Source organism: Rhinopithecus bieti, unplaced genomic scaffold (assembly GCF_001698545.2).
Source record: "Rhinopithecus bieti isolate Rb0 unplaced genomic scaffold, ASM169854v2 scaffold_12476, whole genome shotgun sequence".
NCBI lineage: Eukaryota > Metazoa > Chordata > Mammalia > Primates > Cercopithecidae > Rhinopithecus > Rhinopithecus bieti.
In genome coordinates this window covers 640,104-661,090 of record NW_016807303.1, presented here as the reverse complement: position 1 = coordinate 661,090, position 20,987 = coordinate 640,104, and the positions used below count along the sequence as shown (strand labels likewise).

At 39.3% G+C, this 20,987-nt stretch overlaps 1 protein-coding gene across 2 annotated transcripts in view; it reads left to right on the top strand.

Moving 5' to 3' along the window:
* FILIP1 (filamin A interacting protein 1) overlaps positions 1–20,987 on the top strand; it is a 203,318-nt gene that overhangs the window by 117,938 nt on the left and 64,393 nt on the right. For both annotated transcript variants that reach the window (XM_017881125.1, XM_017881124.1), the window contains exon 3: positions 13,437–13,610. In XM_017881125.1, the coding sequence (XP_017736614.1) occupies positions 13,437–13,610 (174 nt within the window). The remainder of the gene's footprint in view (positions 1–13,436; positions 13,611–20,987) is intronic.

The window sequence follows — 20,987 nt, the reverse complement described above, 5'->3', positions numbered from 1 at the left end:
GAAGAGCTATAATTTGTCTGACTCCCAAGGGGTGCAGGGTAACCAATATTACCAGGCACTTTGTATACATTAGCTCAGAGAGGCTAACTCACTCATTCAAGGTCACACTAACAGTAGTACCGACGCATATTTCTAACACAAGATTCCCTAGGGCATGCTCTTTCTACCACATTGCATCTCTTGAGTAGGAGTAAAATTAAGCCAAAAAGTAGCTCTGAGTCTACATCAGGAACTTGCTTTAAAAGAAAAACAAAAAGCAAGTGGATTCAGTAAGGACACAACAATATTAATCTTCAGTACATCAGAAAATTGATACTTATAAGGACCACCCTGAGTTTTCAAAAAGACATTATGTACCTTATATATTTTTTAAGTGGAGGGGGACTTTATAATACATTTGAGGATGTACCTGTGCCCAAATGCTTAAAATTAAAATATCTAATATTTGGCATGCTAACTCTGATTTTTTTGTAAAAGTGAATATCCAGTGTGACATTCCTCATAGGTTCAGAATGGCTGAGATTTTCTTGCATTTTTGTTCAAAAAAATCAACAGTAGTTTTATTACCTTTGTCAAATGTATAAGTGTAGAATTCACTTAGGTCAGAGGCTAAAATGAATAGATCAGAAAACACAGTAAACCCAAAGAAATTCAATGTTATGTGATTCAAATAAACCTCAAATAAATTCTGTCTAGACAATGTAGTTTTATTTTGTTTGATCAATATAGTTTCTCTTTTGAAAATGCTTTACCCATATCTCCAGACCTCACCAGTCTGAGGATAAAAATAAGATCAAAGACTTCTATAAAGCTGTCCTTTCCCTCTCTTGCCCCTGCGCCCTCCAGCTCGGTGAGAATGCCAAGCTCCTTTAGGTTATCTCATAAGCCTTGGAAGACCCCAGAAAATCAGAAAATGACCCACACATGTTCCACACACTTCTCTGGGATAATATTGGCATTTGCCATTTGCCCTTTCTTTCCTTCTCCAGCCAGCTGTGGGTCTGATGACTGCCCCTGCAAGTGCACAGCCAACACAGCTGTGTGTGCCCCAAAGACTCTCTCTTCTGTTTATGTCAGTTGTTGTCTACTTGGAGGCTGCTCAGGCTGATGTCTACACTGAGAGCATGATGTAAGCTATAGACAGGGCTACTCTTCCCCACCTTCCCCCCTAACTGCTGAAGCTGTGGTGCTTTGAATTCTAATTTACCAATTACTCTAGTTCTTACTTGGGTCTTTCATGGCAATCCCTCACCCCAGGACTCAGGCAAGGGTCGATGGGGGTGGGTTACATGGGAGTCTGAGTGACAGACACTGTGCTGCACTCAGACTCACCCTTCCCCTCTGACCCTGTTCTATTGTCCTTCAACCAAAATGGTGCCCTTCTTCCCTGGGGATGAGTTCTTTCCCAGGAAGAGCCTCATGCAAATAGCTGTGTGACAAGGCCACCCGCCAGTCAGTTTTCCAGATGGAATTACACAGAAGGATTTCCCCTTGAGGTGGAAAAATAACTTCTAGAGACAACTGAAAAGGAGGCAATCGCAGAAAATTAAGAAAGAGGTGAAGAAAATTTAACTTAATAAACAGAGTTGTCCCAGAGATGCTTGATTTGTCCTGGGTCTCGTCTAGCTAGTTTGTGTTGAGGGGATTAAGTTTACTGAGCTGATAAACAACCACTGTGAGAAAATGTTATCTAGTTGTACCTTAGCAATGACTTCTCCCATGTTCTAAAAAATTCAGCTTCTCACTGGCCCAGCATGGTGACTCGTGCCTGTAATCCCAGCACTGTGGGAGGCCGAGGCGGGTGGATCACCTGAGGTCAGGAGTTCGAGACCAGCCTGGCCAAGAATGGGGAAACCCTGTCGCTACTAAAAATACAAAAATTAGTCTGGCGTGGTGGCACGCGCCTGTAGTCCCAGCTACTCAGGAGGCTGAGGCAGGAGAATTGCTTGAACCTGGGAGGTGGAGGTTGCAGTGAGCTGAGATTGTGCCACTGTACTCCAGCTTAGGTGACAGAATAAGACTCCATCTCAAAAAAAAAAAAAAAAAAAAAAATCAGCTTCTCACCTGTTTCACAGAAAGCTGGACCCTATCTGCTGATTATGCATACAAGTGGACAGTTTAAGGGCTCTGCCTGAGGTCTTTGTTAGCATAGAACTGAGAGCTTGCAGTCTTTTGGAATTTAAGAAATTATACACTGTAGGATGATAGCGCTGCATGGGGGAACCTGTGACCTTATCTAATTTTTAATCCAGGACACTGCAGCTGTCACACTATTAATATCCCAATGTGTGTAAAATAGAAAAAAGGAGAAAACCACATAATAAAAATGCATTCAAATCCATGGATGACAGTGACATTTGGATGACTAATTACAGGGAACTATGACTAAACTTTTATAATTTATTACATGGAACTTTAGTTTTTTGTTTTGTTTTATTTTGTTTTGTTTTGAGATGGGGTCTCAGTCTGTTTCCCCAGCTGGAGTGCAGTGATGTGATCTACCTCCTGGACTCAAGTGATCCTACCTTCTCAGCCTCCCAGGTAGCTGGGACTACAAGCACAGGCCACCACACCTGGCAAATTTTTGCATTTTTTATAGAGACAGGGTTTTGCCATGTTGCCCAGGCTGGTCTTGAACTCCTGGACTCAACAAATCCACCAGCCTCAGCTTCCTAAAGTGCTGGGATTATAGGCCTGAGCCACTGCGCCCAGCTTGAAATTTTAGTTTTTTCCAAAAACATAATCTCTAGATAGAAAATTGGGAAAGATTTTAATTTTCTTTTCTTAGTTGATTTTTTTTAGGCAGGTGAATGTATACTTAATTTTTTTTAAATTGTTGGCCAGGCGTCGTGGCTCCTGTCTGTAACCCTAGCACTTTGGGAGGCTGAGATGGGAAGACTGCATGAGGCCAGGAGCTCAAGACCAGGCTGGACAACATAGCAAGTCTCCATCTCAAATAAATAAATAAATAATTGTGGTAAAATGTATGCAATATAAAATTGACCATTTTAACCATCTTCAAGTGTACAGTTCAGTGGCATTAAGTATATTCACCGTGTTGTGCAATTATCACCACCATCCATCTCCAGAATTATTTTCATCTTCTAAACTAGAAACTACTCATTAAAAAAATAGCATCCGTTTCCCCCTGCTCTCTGCCCTGGCAACCACCCACTATTCTACTTTCTTTCTCTATAATTTGACTACTCTAAGTACCTGTAAGTGGAATCACACAGCATTTGTCCTTTTGTAACTGACTTGTTATACTTAGCATAACATCTTCGAGGTTCACCAATCTTATGGCACATGTCAAAATTTCCTTCCTTTTTAAGGCTGAATGATAGTCCATTGTATGTATGTACCATATTTAGTTTGTCCATTTATCAGTCAATGGACACTTGGGTTCTTCTTATTTTTGACTATTTTGAATAATATTACTATGAACACAAGTGTTCAAATATTGTTTGAATCCCTGCTTTCATTTCTTTTGGGATCATGTGGTAATCTATTTTTAAGTTTTGAGGAACTGACATACTATTTTCCATAGTAGCTGCACCATTTTACTTTTCTACCACTAGTGAGTGCACCAGGGTTTCAATTTTTCTGTACCCTCACCAACTCTTTCTTCTTTCTTTCTTTCTTTCTTTCTTTCCCTTTCTTCCTTCCTTCCTTCCTTCCTTCCTTCCTTCCTTCCTTCCTTCCTTCTTTCTTTCTTTCTTTCTTTCTTTCTTTCTTTCTTCCTTTCTTTCTCTCTCTCTCTCTTTCTTTTCTTGACAGCCATCCTATTGGGTGTAAAGTAGTATCTCATTGTTAATTTTGACTTGTGTTTGTGATATTGAGTATCTTTTCATGTGCCTTTTGGCCACTTGTATATCTTCTTTGGAGAAATGTCTATTTGAGTCCTTTGCCCCATTAAATTTTTTTTTTCCATAGGAGTTCTTTAATATTCTAGATATGGATATTAATTTTTTTTTTTTTTTTTTTTTTTTGGAGACAGAGTTTTGCTTTTGTTACCCAGGCTGGAGTGCAATGGCACGATCTCAGCTGATGAGCTCCACCTTCCAAGTTCAAGCAATTCTCCTGCTTCAGCCTCCCAAATAGTTGGGATAACAGGCATGCGCCATCAGGCCCAGTTAATTTTGTATTTTTAGTAGAGACGGGGTTTCTCCATGTTGATCAGGCTGGTCTCGAACTCCCGACCTCACCTCAGGTGATCCACCCACCTTGGCCTCCCCAAGTGCTGGGATTACAGGCATGAGCCGCCACGCTCGGTCTCTGGATATTAATTCTTATTGCACATACAATATGCAGATATTTTCTCCCATTTTATAGGTTGCTTTCCATACTGTTGATTGTGTTCTCTGACACAAGGAAGTTTTTAGATTTAACATAGTCCAATTTATATGTTTTTCTTTTGTTGCCTGTGCTTTGGTATCATATCCAAGAAGTAAGTGCTATATCCAATATCATGGAACTTTTCTCCTGTGCTATTTCTAAGAGTTTTATAGTTTTAGCTCTTACATTTTTATCAATTTTGAGTTACTTTTTGTATATGCTACAAGGAAAGGTTCCAACTTAATTCTTCTGCATGTGGATATCCAGTTTTCCCAACATTTGTTGAAAAGACTCTCCTTTCCCCATTGAATGATCTTGCACTCTTGTAGAAAATCATTTGTCTATATATGCAATAATTTATTTGTGGGCTTTCTATTCCATTCCATTGATCACATGTCTGTCTTTATGACAGTACCACACTGTTTTAATTAGTGTAAATTTGTAGTAAGCTTTGAAATGAGGAAATGTGAGACCTCCAACTTTGTTATTTTTCAAGTTTATTTCAGCTATTCATGGTCCCTTGAGATTCCATATGAATTTATGGATTTTTCTATTTCTGCAAAGTCATAATTGGGATTTTGAGGATTTTACATTTAAAAACTCAAGCTATCATGGTGGTGGCAAAGCAGGTTTTAACATAAGAAATTGCATCTGTTTCTGATATTTTAATAACAGATTTGGTAGATATTCAGTCTGAAGCGCTACTCTTTTATGAACAAGCTCTATACAGGCTTTTAGGCTACTACTGACTGTATAGTTGTGGAGAATAATTTCTCCAAAGAGAACAAAAGTCACAATTTTAGCCCTAGTGGCCCTTTAACCTAACCACGTCTGAATGTTCTTCTTGTACATAGTTGTATCACGAATCTTGTTAACATTGATTTCTAAAATTCAGGGAAAAAATGGGTTTAATTTCTATAGTAACAGCTAATAACATTATACATTACATAACTTTTTTTCTTTCAATCTGTTTATAATATTAGAATTTATCTAACTCAGGTAAATAATATAATTCAATTTGTACGAGATTTAAAGATAGTCCATTTCCTGTTGCAGCATTCTGGTGGAATGTACTATTTTTCCTTATTCAGTTTACATATTTTCTTTTTGGAATCAACTTAAAAAGAAGAAAGTGGGCTGGGCACAGCGGCTCATGCCTGTAATCCCAGAACTTTGGGGCGCTGAGGTGGGAGGATTGCTTGAGGTCAGGAGTTCGAAACCAGCCTGGCCAATATGGTGAAACCCTGTCTCTACTAAAAATACAAAAATTAGCCAGGTGTGATGGCAGGTGCCTGTAATCCCAGCTACTCGGAGGCTGAGGCAGGAGAATTGTTTGAACTCGGGAGGTGGAGGGTGCAGTGAGCTGAGATCATGCCACTGCATTCCAGCCTGGGCAACAAGAGCAAAACTCTGTCTAAAAAAAAAAGAAAAAAAGAAGAAGAGAAGACGCCCAAAGTACAGACAAATATATCAGTTGAAAGAGTAAAGAGGTTGACAAAATGTAACTATTTAGATCTTTTGAACAAAGCTAAGTAGTTAAGGTTGTTTTGAGATTTTCAGTGCCAGTTTATGCCTCTCTGACTTTCACATCACTTAATTTTACTTTTCTTTATTGCAGCAAATATTTACTTTTAGACGCTGTAGACACAGTCTCCCACAGCAGTCACAGTCCTCACAGCAGCTCAAAGCCTCAGAAGGAAATAGACAAGTAAATTAATAAATTACCATATGTAAGTAGATACGGAGTGGTTGAATGGGAAAGCAGAATGGGAAAGCAATCACAGAAAGGATATGTTACTGATCTTCCAGAACTGTCTTTTCTAGGGCTCCTTGACTCACTGCAACAATGGGGTCATGTTTAGGAAGTTAAATAATATCAAGAAGTGATAGTGCTTGGGAACTGTGTCATTCTTCCATAAGCATAGAAATGGATTTGTCCTTTCCTCAAAATGGATCCATCATTATTTAAAGTCAACAGCTTTTGGCAGGAATGCCTTGTTCAAAGTGTGCAGTGTCATTAGGTAAGGGCAGGCTTCTTAAACTTCCCACTGGCTATGCTTCCTCTCAGCCAAGTGAGTGGATCATCATGTTGGGGTGATGGTTACATCGTCTAAGAGTCTGTCCCAAGCTGCCTTGCTGAAGCAAATGCTTTTTTATGTCTTTTGTTTTGTTCTGAACACTCAGGTGAATATTAAAGTTGTATGAATATTCTGAGTTTTAAGCTACTTATCACCCACCCCAAGTCTTTCAGTAATCTTAGTGCTAAAAGAGGATGCACCATGTTTATCTCCAAGCTCCAAGGCTTGTGGGCATACCACCCCCATTTTAGAAGTGTGGAAGAAGCTATGTCATAGGAGCATAAGAACTAAGCATTCTTTCCTACTCATTATGTTTTTTTCATTCAAAGATAGAAAAGCCGCACAAGTTTAAAATACAGTTAAACTGTCATCAGACATAATAATTAGTAATGGTGCTGTACGTTTAAAAAAAAGCTAAGTTTTGGAAACATGATCAATGAAATTCAGTTCCTGAGCATAATATGCCCATTTGTGGCTGCCTTGCTAGACACAGGAATATTATGGAATATCCAGTCTCTTTCTGGCTTGGTGTTTGTCATAGGGTGACCAACTTGTCCCGGCTTGCCTGGGACTGTCCTGGTTTGCAGAAGTCCGACTTCACAGGACTCAGCTTCCCTTAGTCTCAGACAAACTGGGACATTTGGTCACCCTCATTTGCCCAGAACTGGCACACACTTCCAGCAGTTTTCAGGGATCCTCCTCATATAGGCTGCTGGCTGGAAATGGCCATGATTCTTTGGTGCAGAAAGATCAGGGACTAACAACACAGGGAGAACAGCAAGAAACCTCTGAGGCAACCAAGTCCCTGGGAATCAGACAACCCTGCCAAGAACCTTGAGCTAACACAGCCAAAGTTTTAAGTATTTTTGATGCTGAATTGATCATCTGTCCTAGAGCAGTGATTTCCAAGTGCAGCTGTGCTTTAGAATCACCTATAGAGATATTTCAAAACACAATTCCTGGCCTGCACCAACAGACTGGCTGACTTAGAATTTCTGTGCTTTTAACATAGCAGATGAATGATGTTTCCAGCACACAAATCTGACCATCATTGTCCTGCTGCTCAGAAACTCCAAAGCCTCTTGCTCTTCTGTGACAAAATCCAAACTCTCTGCATGGCTTACAAAGCTTTTCATGAGTTTATTACTCCAGTCTCATATTGCAAAATCCCATGCATTTAAATCTGTTTGGCCTTTGTATACAGTCTTGCCTGGGCCTAGAGCACTCTTACCTTACCTCTTCTTTCTGTAGCTCAAGTATTCATTATGAGATTTCAGGTCCTTAATCCAGGAAGCCTCTTCTGTTAGCTCAGATTCAAGTTAAGTGTTCTTCTAGTTGATGTCCTTAGCCCCAATTATTTCCTCCACTGAAGGCTTACTATGTCATATTGTAAACACCTCTCAATTGTTTGTTTGTGTCTCTCCAGACTTGAATTCCCAAGGATGCAGTTATTTCTCCAATACTGAATACAATGCATTGCACAAAGTAAATGTGTGCAAATATTTATTGAAGGAGTGATTGGATTCAGCCTCTTTTGAACCTATGCTACTTGTGTGGGTTCCACCTGTCCTATGTTTTATTCTATCCTCCAATTTGCTCCTGCTTTTCCAGCAAAGCGCAGACTCACTCCATTGACTTTATACAATGAATTGCACACTCACCTGTGGGCCCTAGGCTTCACAGAGCTGCCCCCACATGTTTTGAATCAGCTTCTTATCCAGTCAACTGAGAAACCCCTTGTTCCACCTGGTGCAGTTTCAGTTGTGGAGTATTTATGGAACATCCTTGTTCTTGGCCTCCCTACACCTCCACTGGCACAAAGAAGAACTATGTCTGATGGAAGAGAATGGTGTGACAATTGTGTCTGTTTCTCTACTCTAATCTCATATTTGTTCTCTATCATCAGGAGTAAATAAGTTGAACGTAGAGTCATCTTCAAAGCATTCTTCTCTGGGTCATTTTACATGTATTTAAATATAGTGGTCTATTTTGCAGCTTCCCCACATGCTAGGATTTTAACAAATTGTTTTAGATAAATTTCTATATGAAAATATTAATGCTCAAGAGCAGAAGCTTTCTTACATTTTGAACTTTATTCTTTTATAGAAAAATTAGCAAGTTTCTCAGAAATGGAGATGTAAAGTTGTTTTCTCCCCAAAATATAGAATCTTTTTTTAACATAAATTGAATCATTTGTTTCAAATAGTAAAATAAATTTGTAATCACACAGTCATCTTCATTAATACATTGATTAGATACCACAATTTTATTGATTTACTATTTTATTATTATCACTATTATTCTTTTGAGACAGTCTCCCTCTGTCGCCCAGGCTGCAGTGCAGTTGTACAATCTCGGCTCACTGTGCTCATTGCGACCTCTGCTTCCCGGGTTCAAGCGATTCTCCTGCCTCAGCCTCCCAAGTAGCTGGGACTACAGGCGCACACCACAACGCCTGGCTAATTTTTGTATTTTTGGTAGAGATGGGGTTTCACTATGTTGGCCAGGCTGGTCTTGAACTCCTGACTTCTGGTGATCCACCTGCCTCGGCCTCCCAAAGTGCTGGGATTACAGGCGTGAGCCACCACACCTGGCCTCTTTCCATGATTATTACTATACAATTAAAGAGGCTTTAGTAAATTTATAGTGAATAGTGTGATGGTAAATAAATGCACTGTATTATATCACCATAACCTCTTTTTCTTCAGTAATTAGTATCTAGGATAATTAAACTAAGCTGAAATATATAGTATATGTAGCATATCACAATTAATACAGTTCAAGCAAAAGTGTATTTCGGGGAAGGAAAGTAATAGGTGTTTGATATCAGTTGGAACACAAGAAACTGTCTTCTAAGAGAATTAGGAAGTTTGGGGTCAAGATGATCAATACCAATAATATTTGGATATTTTTAAACTAAATAACTTAAATGATTAAACTGAAATAGCTACCTGCTTACAGTTTTAAAAGTACTTTATTTGCATTATCTTGTTAGAGCCTAACACAGTCCCTATAATGTATAGGGGTTGTGTCCCCACTTTACAGACAAGGAAACAGTCAGGCAGATTAAATAACTTTTGGAGAGACTGCTCTGATTTTGAAATTCCTTTTTGAAAAAATTATTGCTAAGAGTAGATTGTGAAATATATAGACAGTTTTAACAATACCAGTTTTACATGTTATATTTGGTTAGTGAAAAATGTATCTTATAAAATTCCTTTTCTACTCATGCAGCAAAAAGTTATTTAATCGTGGAGATCTAACAGAAACCATAGTATATAATTACTATTGTCTCAGCACCTACTGTATGCCAAGTTTTATATTAGGCATCTTATATATTTACATCTGATTTTAATCTAACAACAAGTATATAAGAAAATTATGATCCAACTTCATAAATGATAAATTAGGTCCAAGCAATGTTAACTGCTTGCACAAATCACACACCTTAGCTGACATTGGAAACTATTTCTGAGTCTCTTCAAAGCTGGACTCATTCTATCATGATATAAATTTTATTCCTATATTTTCATTAAAACTCATACTTGCTTGATAGCTTTAAGATTTATTTAATTTTCTTTATGCTCGAGCCATGTAAACTTGGGCAAACCAGCAGTAAGATTGTTGCTCTCAACATTACTTGATACAGTTTACATTGTTGCTCTCAACATTACTTGATACAGCCACTTTCTGATTACCTTTATCCATAACTAAGGACAAACACTTTTTCAGAATGTCATTTGTGGAAAGACCATATGGAAATAGTTCTGCTGTGATTCCTTCACCTGTCTAGTTAGAATGTGACTAAATCATAATAAATTTTAGGTGGGAAAACCTATAATCCTTATACTATGCTGTCTTCAGTACACTTACCCAGCTCAGTGGCTGTTTTACCTCTGGCTTTACTGGTGTGTTTGAAATAATTCTGAAAGAAATCAAGACAATGCCAAAAAGAGGGCATAGAATAATCCTTGAGTAATTTTTGTTTTACGTCCTCCTTTGGTTAAATCCTACGTACTGTGCATGGGACTGTCTATAGCCAGAATGAAGGTGGCTTTCTCAGCATTGGGTGCATGAAAAAGAACTTCCTATGAAATTATTTGCCTTTGTTTTATTTATGGGGAATAAGGAATGATGAAGTATTTCTTTTTTCTTTATGAAAGCACTACTTTGTTTCTCTTTGTAAAACTAGTTACATATTTACAGTAGAAAATTTAGAAAATACATACCTGTAGAAACAAAAAGAAGAGGTTAAAAACAGTCCTTAGGCCAAGTGCAGTGGCTCATGCCTGTAATCCCAGCACTTTGGGAAGCCAAGGCGGGGCAGATCACTTGAGGTCAGGGGTTCGAGACCAGCCTGGCCAACATGGCGAAACCCTCTCTCTACTAAAAATACAAAAATTAGCCGGGTAAGGTGGCATGTTCTGTAGTCCCAGCTACTTGGGAGGCTGAGGCAGGAGAATCACTTGAACCTGGGAGAGAGAGGTTGCAGTGAGCCAAGATCGTGGCACTGCACTCCAGTCTAGGTGACAGACTGAGACTCTGTCTCAAAAACAAAAACAAAAGCAAAAAACAGAAAAACAAAATAAACGTCAAAAAAACCAGCCCTTAATATTACTACCCTGCCTTCTAAGCCCTTTTCTTTTAGTATTTCAGAAATTTTTAATCAGTATCTAAATTTACAGTATAAACAACAGTACATTCTTTTCATTTTTTATATTAAAATTTTTTATTTATTTTTTCAAAGGACAGTACATTCTATGTCTGCTCTATAAGACTTCACATTTCACATGTTAGAAAAATGAACTTTAGAAAATGGCCTTTACTTCATCCGATTTAAAGATGAGAAACAGACAGTAGTTTGTTATCAAGAACTTCCAGCTTGCCAACCTTCTATCATCGCCATTTTTTCACTTTAAATGTGATTCTAAATTTTCCTTTCCTGTCATTACATAAGTCACTAAATTCACAGTATGGTGTTTCTTCTTTAAAGACGAGTTCGTCTCTTTCGGATTTGGTCAAAGCAAAAAACTGACCAAGGGTGTGAGGATAATTTAAAGGAGAAAGGTGATGACAGCTTTTAAGATCGGAAAAGGAAATGCACTTGCACCAAAGTAAGCAAGGTGACTTTGGATGATGCCAAGGATTTGTATTCAATTTAGTTGCTATGTCTTGTAGTCTATTAGTGTGGCACAGTACTCTCAACCCTGGAATCACCTGGGAGCCTTAAAAAGTGTTGATGTATATAGGTCCTTCTCCAAAAGATTAGAATGTAATTGGTCTGGAACGGCCTGGGTCTTGGGATTTTTTAAGAGTTCCTCAAATGACTTCAGTACAGTCAGCATTGTGAATCATTACTTTAGAACATGCTTTACATATTCACCTATGTCAGATGAACACAGGAGCACTTTCTGCCTGAAGACCAGTCGCAATCTACATTAACTTGAGGCTCCTTCAGTATAGATTGGGAGTTATGCCTTGCACAATGGTGCCTGGTAGAGAGGATGAACAGGGCTAAAAGACAGCCTGCTCTTCACTCACTAGGTGAGCTGTGCTCTGACTCAGGGCTGTGTCTCCTGGATAAAGTGGGCACCTTTTTCTAATGAGCACAGTGTACAGGCTAACTTGACCCTGCATCTGTGCTTATCTTCTTTCAACCTGCATGGAGACATATTGCCTTTCCATTAAACTATTTCCTGACTTCAACATTCACTAACATTCTAAACCACCAGGTTCTTCAAAATTCGTATTTTCCATTTTTGTCTTGAAGTGAACATGTGTATATGTGGCAGAGACATTTCAAATCTGCAAATTCCAGTTCATTGACATCTCAGTAATGAATTATTCTGTAGCCATATGGAATTAGATTAATTTGGAGACTGAAAAAGCAACGAAAGTGAGAAACCTCAAGAAAGACAAACTTTATAACGGTCGTATCGTGAACACTCATAGTTGACTAGTTAGCTCTCTTCTTTAGAATATCATAATAATGAACCAGGTTTATAATTTCAGTCCCACAGTTAGCATCAATATAGGAGAAAACTCTATTCCATTGTCATAGGCTGAAACTTTGTTCCCAACCAGCTTTTTCTTTAGTACAAGTTGGAATGAAGTCAGGGCACTTCTTACCTATCACCATTACTGGAAAAACAGTTCCAAGTGTGTCCCTATATGGAAATACATTCAGCAAATGTCAGTTCCATCATAAGTAGAAAGATCATCCCTACTAACCAGTGCAAAACATAAGCAGGTGTATTTGCATTATGTGATGGGAACCACAGACTGTATGACATAAAGCCTACAATCGTGGTTTTCTTGAAAGCTTCAGTAATACGTTGTGCTAAGAAACAAACAAACAAAACTGACCTACCAAGCTGACTCATCTAACTGACAGTCTGGATGTTAAAGGGGTGAAATTTCACCTTTATTGTGAATACATTAGATACATTAGATTTGAAAAGGACATCCAAGCATCATATGAGTTCTCAACCATGTGTTTCTGTGCAAAATGAATCACCTAATGAGAAACAGGAAATCACCAATAAAGGCTGTTTGTTAATTGACACATGAAGTTATAACTAGAATGGAGGCAGCAGGGTTTTATTTTAAACCAGATTTGAATATTACATTGAGAACATCAACAGAAAACTAGAAGATTTTAGACTGTCGTTGACCTCGCGTGCACTGAAACAGGTTAAGTATCCCAGGACCAGCCCTGCTTGCCTCCCTCCCCTACCCCATCCCGAATTATTGCTACTTAGATAAAGCAATTTTTATGTAGTTAATATTAGCACAAATCCTTTTTTCTGCTTGCCTGCTTCCTAGCAACCTGAAGCAGAGTATCTGGTTGCCAATCTGCTTTTAGTTAAAAAAAAGAAAAAAAAAAAGAACAGAATACCCAGTGAATTTGCCAATAGCCCTGACAAGATGGGGATGTATTCAATAAGCTCTCTGTTGATATTTTGAGCCCAGGATGTGATTTACATTGTCAATCGTCTGATCTTGCTGCACTTTCTATTACAGGCCAGAGAAGATGTGATCCACATGCTGAAGACGGAGAAAACCAAACCTGAGGTTCTGGAGGCTCATTACGGGTCTGCGGAGCCAGAGAAAGTGCTGCGGGTCCTGCACCGAGATGCCATTCTTGCCCAGGAGAAATCCATAGGAGAAGATGTCTATGAAAAACCGATTTCAGAGGTAAAAATATGACACCAACAAGTCCCCTGGAAGGGAACCTCAGGGAGATATCTTCACATTCTTCCATTTACATGCTTTAACATTTTCTTTCAAAGGCAAAATTTTGATGATACACTAATGTAAAATTAAAGTGTAATTAAATAAGTCAAGGGTTATAGTGGATAAGCTTCAATGTTAAGAATTGTAGAAACTTTTCTTTAAACATACCAAAGCCTGAAATATATTTTTCCATGTGGTTCTTATAGTTACATGCTCTTGCAGTATATTATTATTTTACTTTTCTAAGAAATGATATGTGTAAAAATTTGAAGTGCTTACCAGTTTTAACATTGAGCTGTCATGATTCTTACAAAATTGGTAACCTAAAATTAAATTGATCTTATCACTGATATGGTTATAAAGACACTTTTTCCGAATTTTATAAACTCTTTCATAATTAAAATGGTCTAATGTGAGAGGCCAAAATATAGTGATTGAGGCAAAATCCTAATGAAATGCTTAGGGCAATTCTTTAAGATGAAAGGAATTCTAATAGGGTTATGACTATTGTTATCGATTATTCATAATACCACATTTTAAAAATACTCTCACATTGTAGTAGAAGTTCGAGCCAGATTAGGATACAAGTTTTTCACATTGATCCTTCAGACTTTATATTAAAAAAATTGCAGATGTGAAATTAGTGTCATGAACCAAAAAGAGAACAGAAATTAAAAGTCTGAAACAACTTACTATACGTTTAACATGTAATTTATGTCACGCCTTTGGAGCAGCTCAGTTTGATAACTCTCAGAGATAAGATCTGCTTTAGACAGCATTCACAACAGATTGATGGTCCCATAATTTTCAAATTTCTGCAGCAAGAATAAACTGGAGCTCTATTCTCATCTTTTCCTAAAGAGTTAAGAGATGATTATACGATAGGATGCAGTCAATAGGCTGGATCTACTTTCATGTCTGAGACCTACCACTGCTAGATGTGTATGGCTGTAGGCAGATTATGTAAGCTCTTTAAGCCTCAGTTTCCTCAACTATGGGGTGTGAGGAACCACAGTGTCCGCCTCACAGAACTGCTGTGAGAATTTAATAAAGCAATGCCTATAAAACTTTTTTTTTTTTTTTTGAGACGGAGTCTCGCTCTGTCGCCCAGGCTGGAGTGCAGTGGCCCGACCTCAGCTCACTGCAAGCTCCGCCCCCCGGGTTTACGCCATTCTCCTGGCTCAGCCTCCCAAGTAGCTGGGACTACAGGCGCCCGCCACCTCACCCGGCTAGTTTTTTGTATTTTTTAGTAGAGACGGGGTTTCACCGTATTGGCCAGGATGGTCTTGATCTTCTGACCTCGTGATCCGCCCGTCTCGGCCTCCCAAAGTCCTGGGATTACAGGCTTGAGCCACCGCGCCCGGCCGCCTATAAAACTCTTAACATAGTCGCTGGCATATTCTAGGTACTCAACAAGTATTAGTCATTAGTATTTGCTATGATTCAAGAATAACTGCTCATACCCTTAACTGGTCTGAAACTTGGGGAGATTTGAGGAGTAAAAGACACAGAGGTCAAAAACATGTATTTAATATGATAATAATAATAATAATAATAATAATAACAACAACAACTTGGATTAGAGAACTCAGCTTGGATAAATGGTCTCATTTGGGCTTCTGAGTTCTTTTCTTCCAAGGCTAGAGCTTGGGATGACATTCCCCACCCTCACCACCAAGGGAGAGGTGGGTCTGCAGAGAATACACACTTACCCAGGATTACTGCCTCCAATCCACTGAGTTCTACGGGCTGAACACAGAGAGAGGAGTTTCCGACCTACCTTTAGAAAGTAGGCCTGACCTAAATATTCCTAACTCAGGGACAGAGGATCAGAACAGAAAACATTCACCCTGTGACTTGTCCCTCTGGAACTGGCTAAGCTGGGCATATTTCATGGTTCCTTTCTCCTCTTAACAGTCTAAAGTGTCATTTCCCCTTTGGGGAGAAGTGAGTGAGAAGGCAGAGAGAAAGGGCAGAAAATACTTTTCCTAATACTGCCAAAATGAAGTCCATTTTGTGAGAGAAATAAAATGATAGAAGGAGAAAAGATTTCCTTCCACCACTTACAAATTTTGGGGCTGTTAACCCTTTGAAATTAACAGTCAAGTTATTGTTACCTAGGAGCAGAATCCTGCTTCCTAATTCACGAGGCAGGAACTGTGATATGTCACTGTTCCATTAGCCTCCTGGGATCATGAGCATGTAGTCTCTAGCTCTTGTTTCCTAGAAGCCATATTATATCTTAAGCCAAAAATCACTGCTCTTTCTTATTTCCATACCGTATTAGGCCCAGCAGGGGTATCCAGTAGAACTCACGAGAAGTTAAGCAATGAACCCAATACAGTGGACCTTTTTCCCTTGCCAAATATCTGGGGAAAAATTAAACAGCAAATATTAAATCTCTCTGCCCTTCTTTGTAAATTAAAGTCTGGGATATCAGAATTCATAATTCTTAAGCAAAATTCGAAAAACGTTTTCATTTCTTTCCTTCCTAATTTTGTATTCTGCTTAGCTTTAGCCAATGGGATCTCAATTGATTGTCTGGGTAGAGTTTGTTTTTGTTTTCCCCTTTAGTGAAAAAAAACCTGGACTCACCGGCATTTTCAAAGTTGTATTAATATATCCTGAAGTCCCTAGAGTCTACTTTTTTCTGAAGAATCTAAAGAATTATTAGGACACATGCAATTATCAGAGTACAACTTCACACTCATAAATTTAAAAAATACAAGAGAGTCTCTAGCACTAAGATACATTTTTCTCAAGCAAAATGATATTCCTTGACCCTAGGACTCAGTATAAAGAAGGTCCATGTTACTCCTACCAGAGACTAAAGCAGAGATTTAGGGCATGTCTGAGGAAAGGAAGGTAGATAGAGAAAATCTTCAGCCATAGCAGGGTTCTGGTAAGTCTGCTCTTACCAGAGCCTATTGTCATCAGCAGCTTAATAATTATGGGAAATGGCAAGCTCGAGGTTGGGTGGAGCCTGTCTGCAGGTATTGTCTTTGCCTCAGTGAGTGGCATTCAAAACATTCCTGTCTTTTTGTAAAGTCTAGGGATTTGCAGTGGTGACCTCTTCAGTGCCTAGGTCTCATTTTAGGTACTCAATTTTCCCATCTGAGTATTTAAGACTTCTTTGGTCTTTTTCTTTTTTCGGGCCCTGTTGCCAAGCCTAGGAAGCCCATCGCTTTAGAGGGTTACCCTTCTGAAGCCTGTGTAATTTGAGGCCCAGAAGGGATCAGACCTTACTCTTCCTCAGAACTTAGCCTCCCCTCATGTTTGAACTTTCAATCCTTGAGTAACTTGTCTGACTCAAGGCAACAAAAATATTTCTTCTGCCACAACTTTTCTGTGTAGGAAGGCTCAGCTGAGTTGCTGCTTCAGCATTTTAGTCTTTTTCTTCAAGTGCTCCCAGATATTTGTTTTTCTAATACTGCCTTCCATATTCTACATTATGTGGGCTCCCTCAATGAGAGATCTGAAATCAAAGAATTCTGAGTCTGCCAAGAGTATTCTTTGTTAAACCTAAATCTTATCTATTTTCATGTTCTTAATTTGGATAATCTTCATTAAAGGGCCTTTTTCCATTACACCACACCCACATTTAGACTTATCTGATGTTGTCCTGTCTAAATTCCCTTTTCTTTGTCTCATCTTTCCTTCAAACACCACATGCCAACATTTCTTGAGTATGTTCACTCAGGGCCACAGTAATATTGGCGATTCCAGTGGGCATGGTGCCTCATGCCTGTAATCCCAGCACTTTGGGAGGCTGAGGCGGACAGATCATTTGAGGTCAGGAGTTCGAGACCAGCCTGACCAACACAATGAAACCCCATCTCTACTAAAAATACAAAACTTAGCCGGGCGTGGTGGCAGGTACCTGTAATCCCAGGTACTCGGGAGGCTGAGGAACAAGAATCGCTTGAACCTGGGAGGCCTTGGTGGTTGCAGTGAGCCGAGATTGCGCCACTGCACTCCAGCCTGGGTGACAGAGCGAGACTCTTTCTCAAAAAAAATAAAAGTTACTAAATAAATAAATAAACATTGGCAATTCCATCTACAACAGCTGAGACACTGAAACTCACCAAATAATGCTTCAGATATCTTACCCTGATCTTCCCAGTTTTCGATTCTTAAATCTGTTCGTATTTTATATAACCACTTTGAATAGATGTTGCAGTCTTTAAGGGAAGGGCCCCCAGTTGAGCTCACAAAAGACTATCAGTCCATTCACAGTGTTCTCCTCAATCCCTTCCTGGATCCTAGTGCCTTCTTTGTGAGGAAAGTCACACTGCTCTGTCCTCTGGGCTCTCCTGTCTCTATCTTCTCTGGGCATGCATTCTGATTCAACAATGGCTGAAATACCTTTCATTTTAATATCCCTATTTTTAGAAGCACTTAGATCCATTTCCCCTTTGTGTAAATCTAGTTTGGTCTTTAAGACCTCATATTTTCTTTTAAGTAGATTTCTCTTTTCCTCAATTCCTTAATACTTCTCCAGTTAGCCCTTTGCAGGTAACAGAGCTAAAAACACTTCCTGAATCATGCCTTTTTATCTAAAACATACTGAAATTTCTCCTCAAGTTATTGTACTTCTCCACTAAATTTATTCATTAGAATAAGACTTCCAGGTACACTCTTTCCTTAGTAAATTTTTGGCATTTGGTGTTGTGATTATCTCATTCAATTTTCCTTCCACCTCGTCCAAGTAGAATCTACATTTCCAAAGTAATAGGTGCCCATTCTACTTTCACTAGTCATTTAATAAAACCCATTCCTGTATACTGAACCACAGCTTGGATCCTGAAAACCAAAAGCCATGTACATATAGTATCTATGATTAATGAATCTACAGAATCTTCAGAGTCTCTGGACAAGCCACATAGAGCCAAGAAAATAGACTACCTCTGTTCTCTCTTAGGAGATTGATGTAGTTCCAAACAAAATAACAAGAAACAGCATCTGGTACAGCTGATCTTTTGCTACCTATGTTATTCTTACATCCAAAACTTAAAATTGACACCTAAAACCTCACATACTAATGCTTCATAGCAGAAGAATTTATAGCCTCTACATTCTAAAGTCTGGATCTGCAGCTCTGCCTAAAAAACACACTACATACACCAATACCTCAGTAACTTATGCATTAAGAGATGAAAAGACTGCTTTCCTGATAATGTAATTACTGTTGTGGTCAAGCTGTGCTAGTGTTTGGTGAAGTGAACATTACCCACAAAGACTTCAGCCACCTACTCCAGTGGCTTAGTCCAGAACTGTAGCTATCGCAAACAACCAGTCTCAAAAGCCTACAAGGATAGATGTAAAAAGGCTAAGGTCTACCCTCTGCCTAGGGGGCCCCAGAACACTTGATATTTCCATGTGCTGTTTTTTTCTCCAGATGTCCATGTAATGACTATCTCTTTACATTTCCCAGTCAAACTTCCGATTAGTAATGCTCCCACCTTCCTCTCCAGAATTACTTACATGGATTGAGAGATCCTGCAGAAGAGTTTGACCCTTCAGATCACAGTGTATCATTGTATGACAGGCAGAGTAAAAACTAAGAAACAAAAGGGCTTGGCTGCACATATCCAGTTGCCTATTCCAAATACAACTTTCAAGTAAGTCACCCCTCCTTCCTTTGGGAGGAGTTGGGTAGGGCCTGAAGAAAGAGGGAAAATACTGATCTTCAAATACTTTCCAAAGGATGGGGAGTCCTATTTTATGATAAAGCAGCAAGGCTCAAAAAGGGGGGAAAGTTGCCTTTTCTACATTTCTGATGATGATGATGTTTCAGCAATGCTTGACACGTTCTCTAAAATATGTTGAAAATCACATTTGTAGAAATTTGGAAAGTTCTTGGGGAGAAGATTTTGTAATAGGGAATGGAGCTATTGTAATGGGAAAACCTCACGTATAGACTGTTTCTTTAAGACTACAAAAATTGACTGGGTGCGGTGGCTCACGCCTGTAATCCCAGTACTTTGGGAGGCAGAGGTGGGTGGATCACCTGAGGTCAGGAGTTCAAGACCAGCCTGGCCAACATAGTGAAACCCTGTCTCTACTAAAAACACAAAAACTAGCTGGGTGTGGTGGCGGGCACCTGTAATTCCAGCTACTCAGAAGGCTGAGGCAGGAGAATTGCTTAAACCCAGGAGGCAGAGGTTGCAGAGAGCCAAGATTGCACCACCGTACTCCAGCCTGTGCAACAAGAGCGAAACTTCATCTCAAAAAAAAAGAAAAAAAAGACTACAAAAAATTATTGGAAGATATAAAAATACAATTAGCAATTCCTGATGATCTCAGATAATATCAGCCACCCATTAACATGGGCTTCTCCACCAGTCTCTATCTGGTCACCGACTCCTAAACAAGGGAAGTGGAGATCTGGGAAAAAGATAATGCAAGGAGTCTCTCTTTTATTTTGGGCCCCAGAAATGACTCACTCATAATGAACATATCATGCAATTATAGAGAGAACTTAATCCTCCTTATAACTGAAGGGCAAACAGAAAACTAAAGCAGAATAGCTCTAATGCTGAGACCCTGTGGAGTTACCCCGTGGGGTTTCCGGAAGTTGGTTGTGAGATTGAGAACTGATTTTAAATATGTCTGTTTCAACTAGAACAGTTGGTTCTCAATTGGGGTGGTGGTGGATTTTTCCCTCCAGGGAATGTGCAGTGTCAGGATAGTTTGGTTGTCACACAGGAGGTGGTGCTTACTGGCATCTAGTGGACAGAGGCCAGGGATGCTGCTAAACATCCTCCAGCTCACAGCACCCTGAAATAAAGATTTATCTGGCCTCAGCAGTGCCAAAGTTGTGGAACACTGAACTAGAATTCAAAGGGAAGAATAGGATAGTGAGTAGGATGGGAAATATCAAGATTGTCAGATTTGGTCCAATTTAACAAACACTTACTGAACATCAACTTTGTACCAGGGCCTGTACTCAGCACCAGAGTCTAAAAAGGTGGTCAAGGCATGATCTCTTTAAAGTCATATAACCTGGCCAGGCCAGATGTGGTGGCTCGTGCCTATAATCCCAGCACTCTGGGAGGCCAAGGTGGACAGATCACCTGAGGTCAGGAGTTAGAGACCAGCCTGGCCAACATGATGAAAACTCATCTCTACTAAAAATACAAAAATTAGCTGGGCATGGTGACATGCCCTGTAATTCCAGCTACTCAGGAGGCTGAGGCAGGAAAATCGCTTGAACCCAGGAGGTGGAGGTTGCAATGAGCTGAGGTCAAGATCATGCCACGGCACTCCAGCCTGGGCAACAGAGTAAGACTTGGTCTCAAATAAATAAATAAATAAATAAATAAATAAATAAATAAA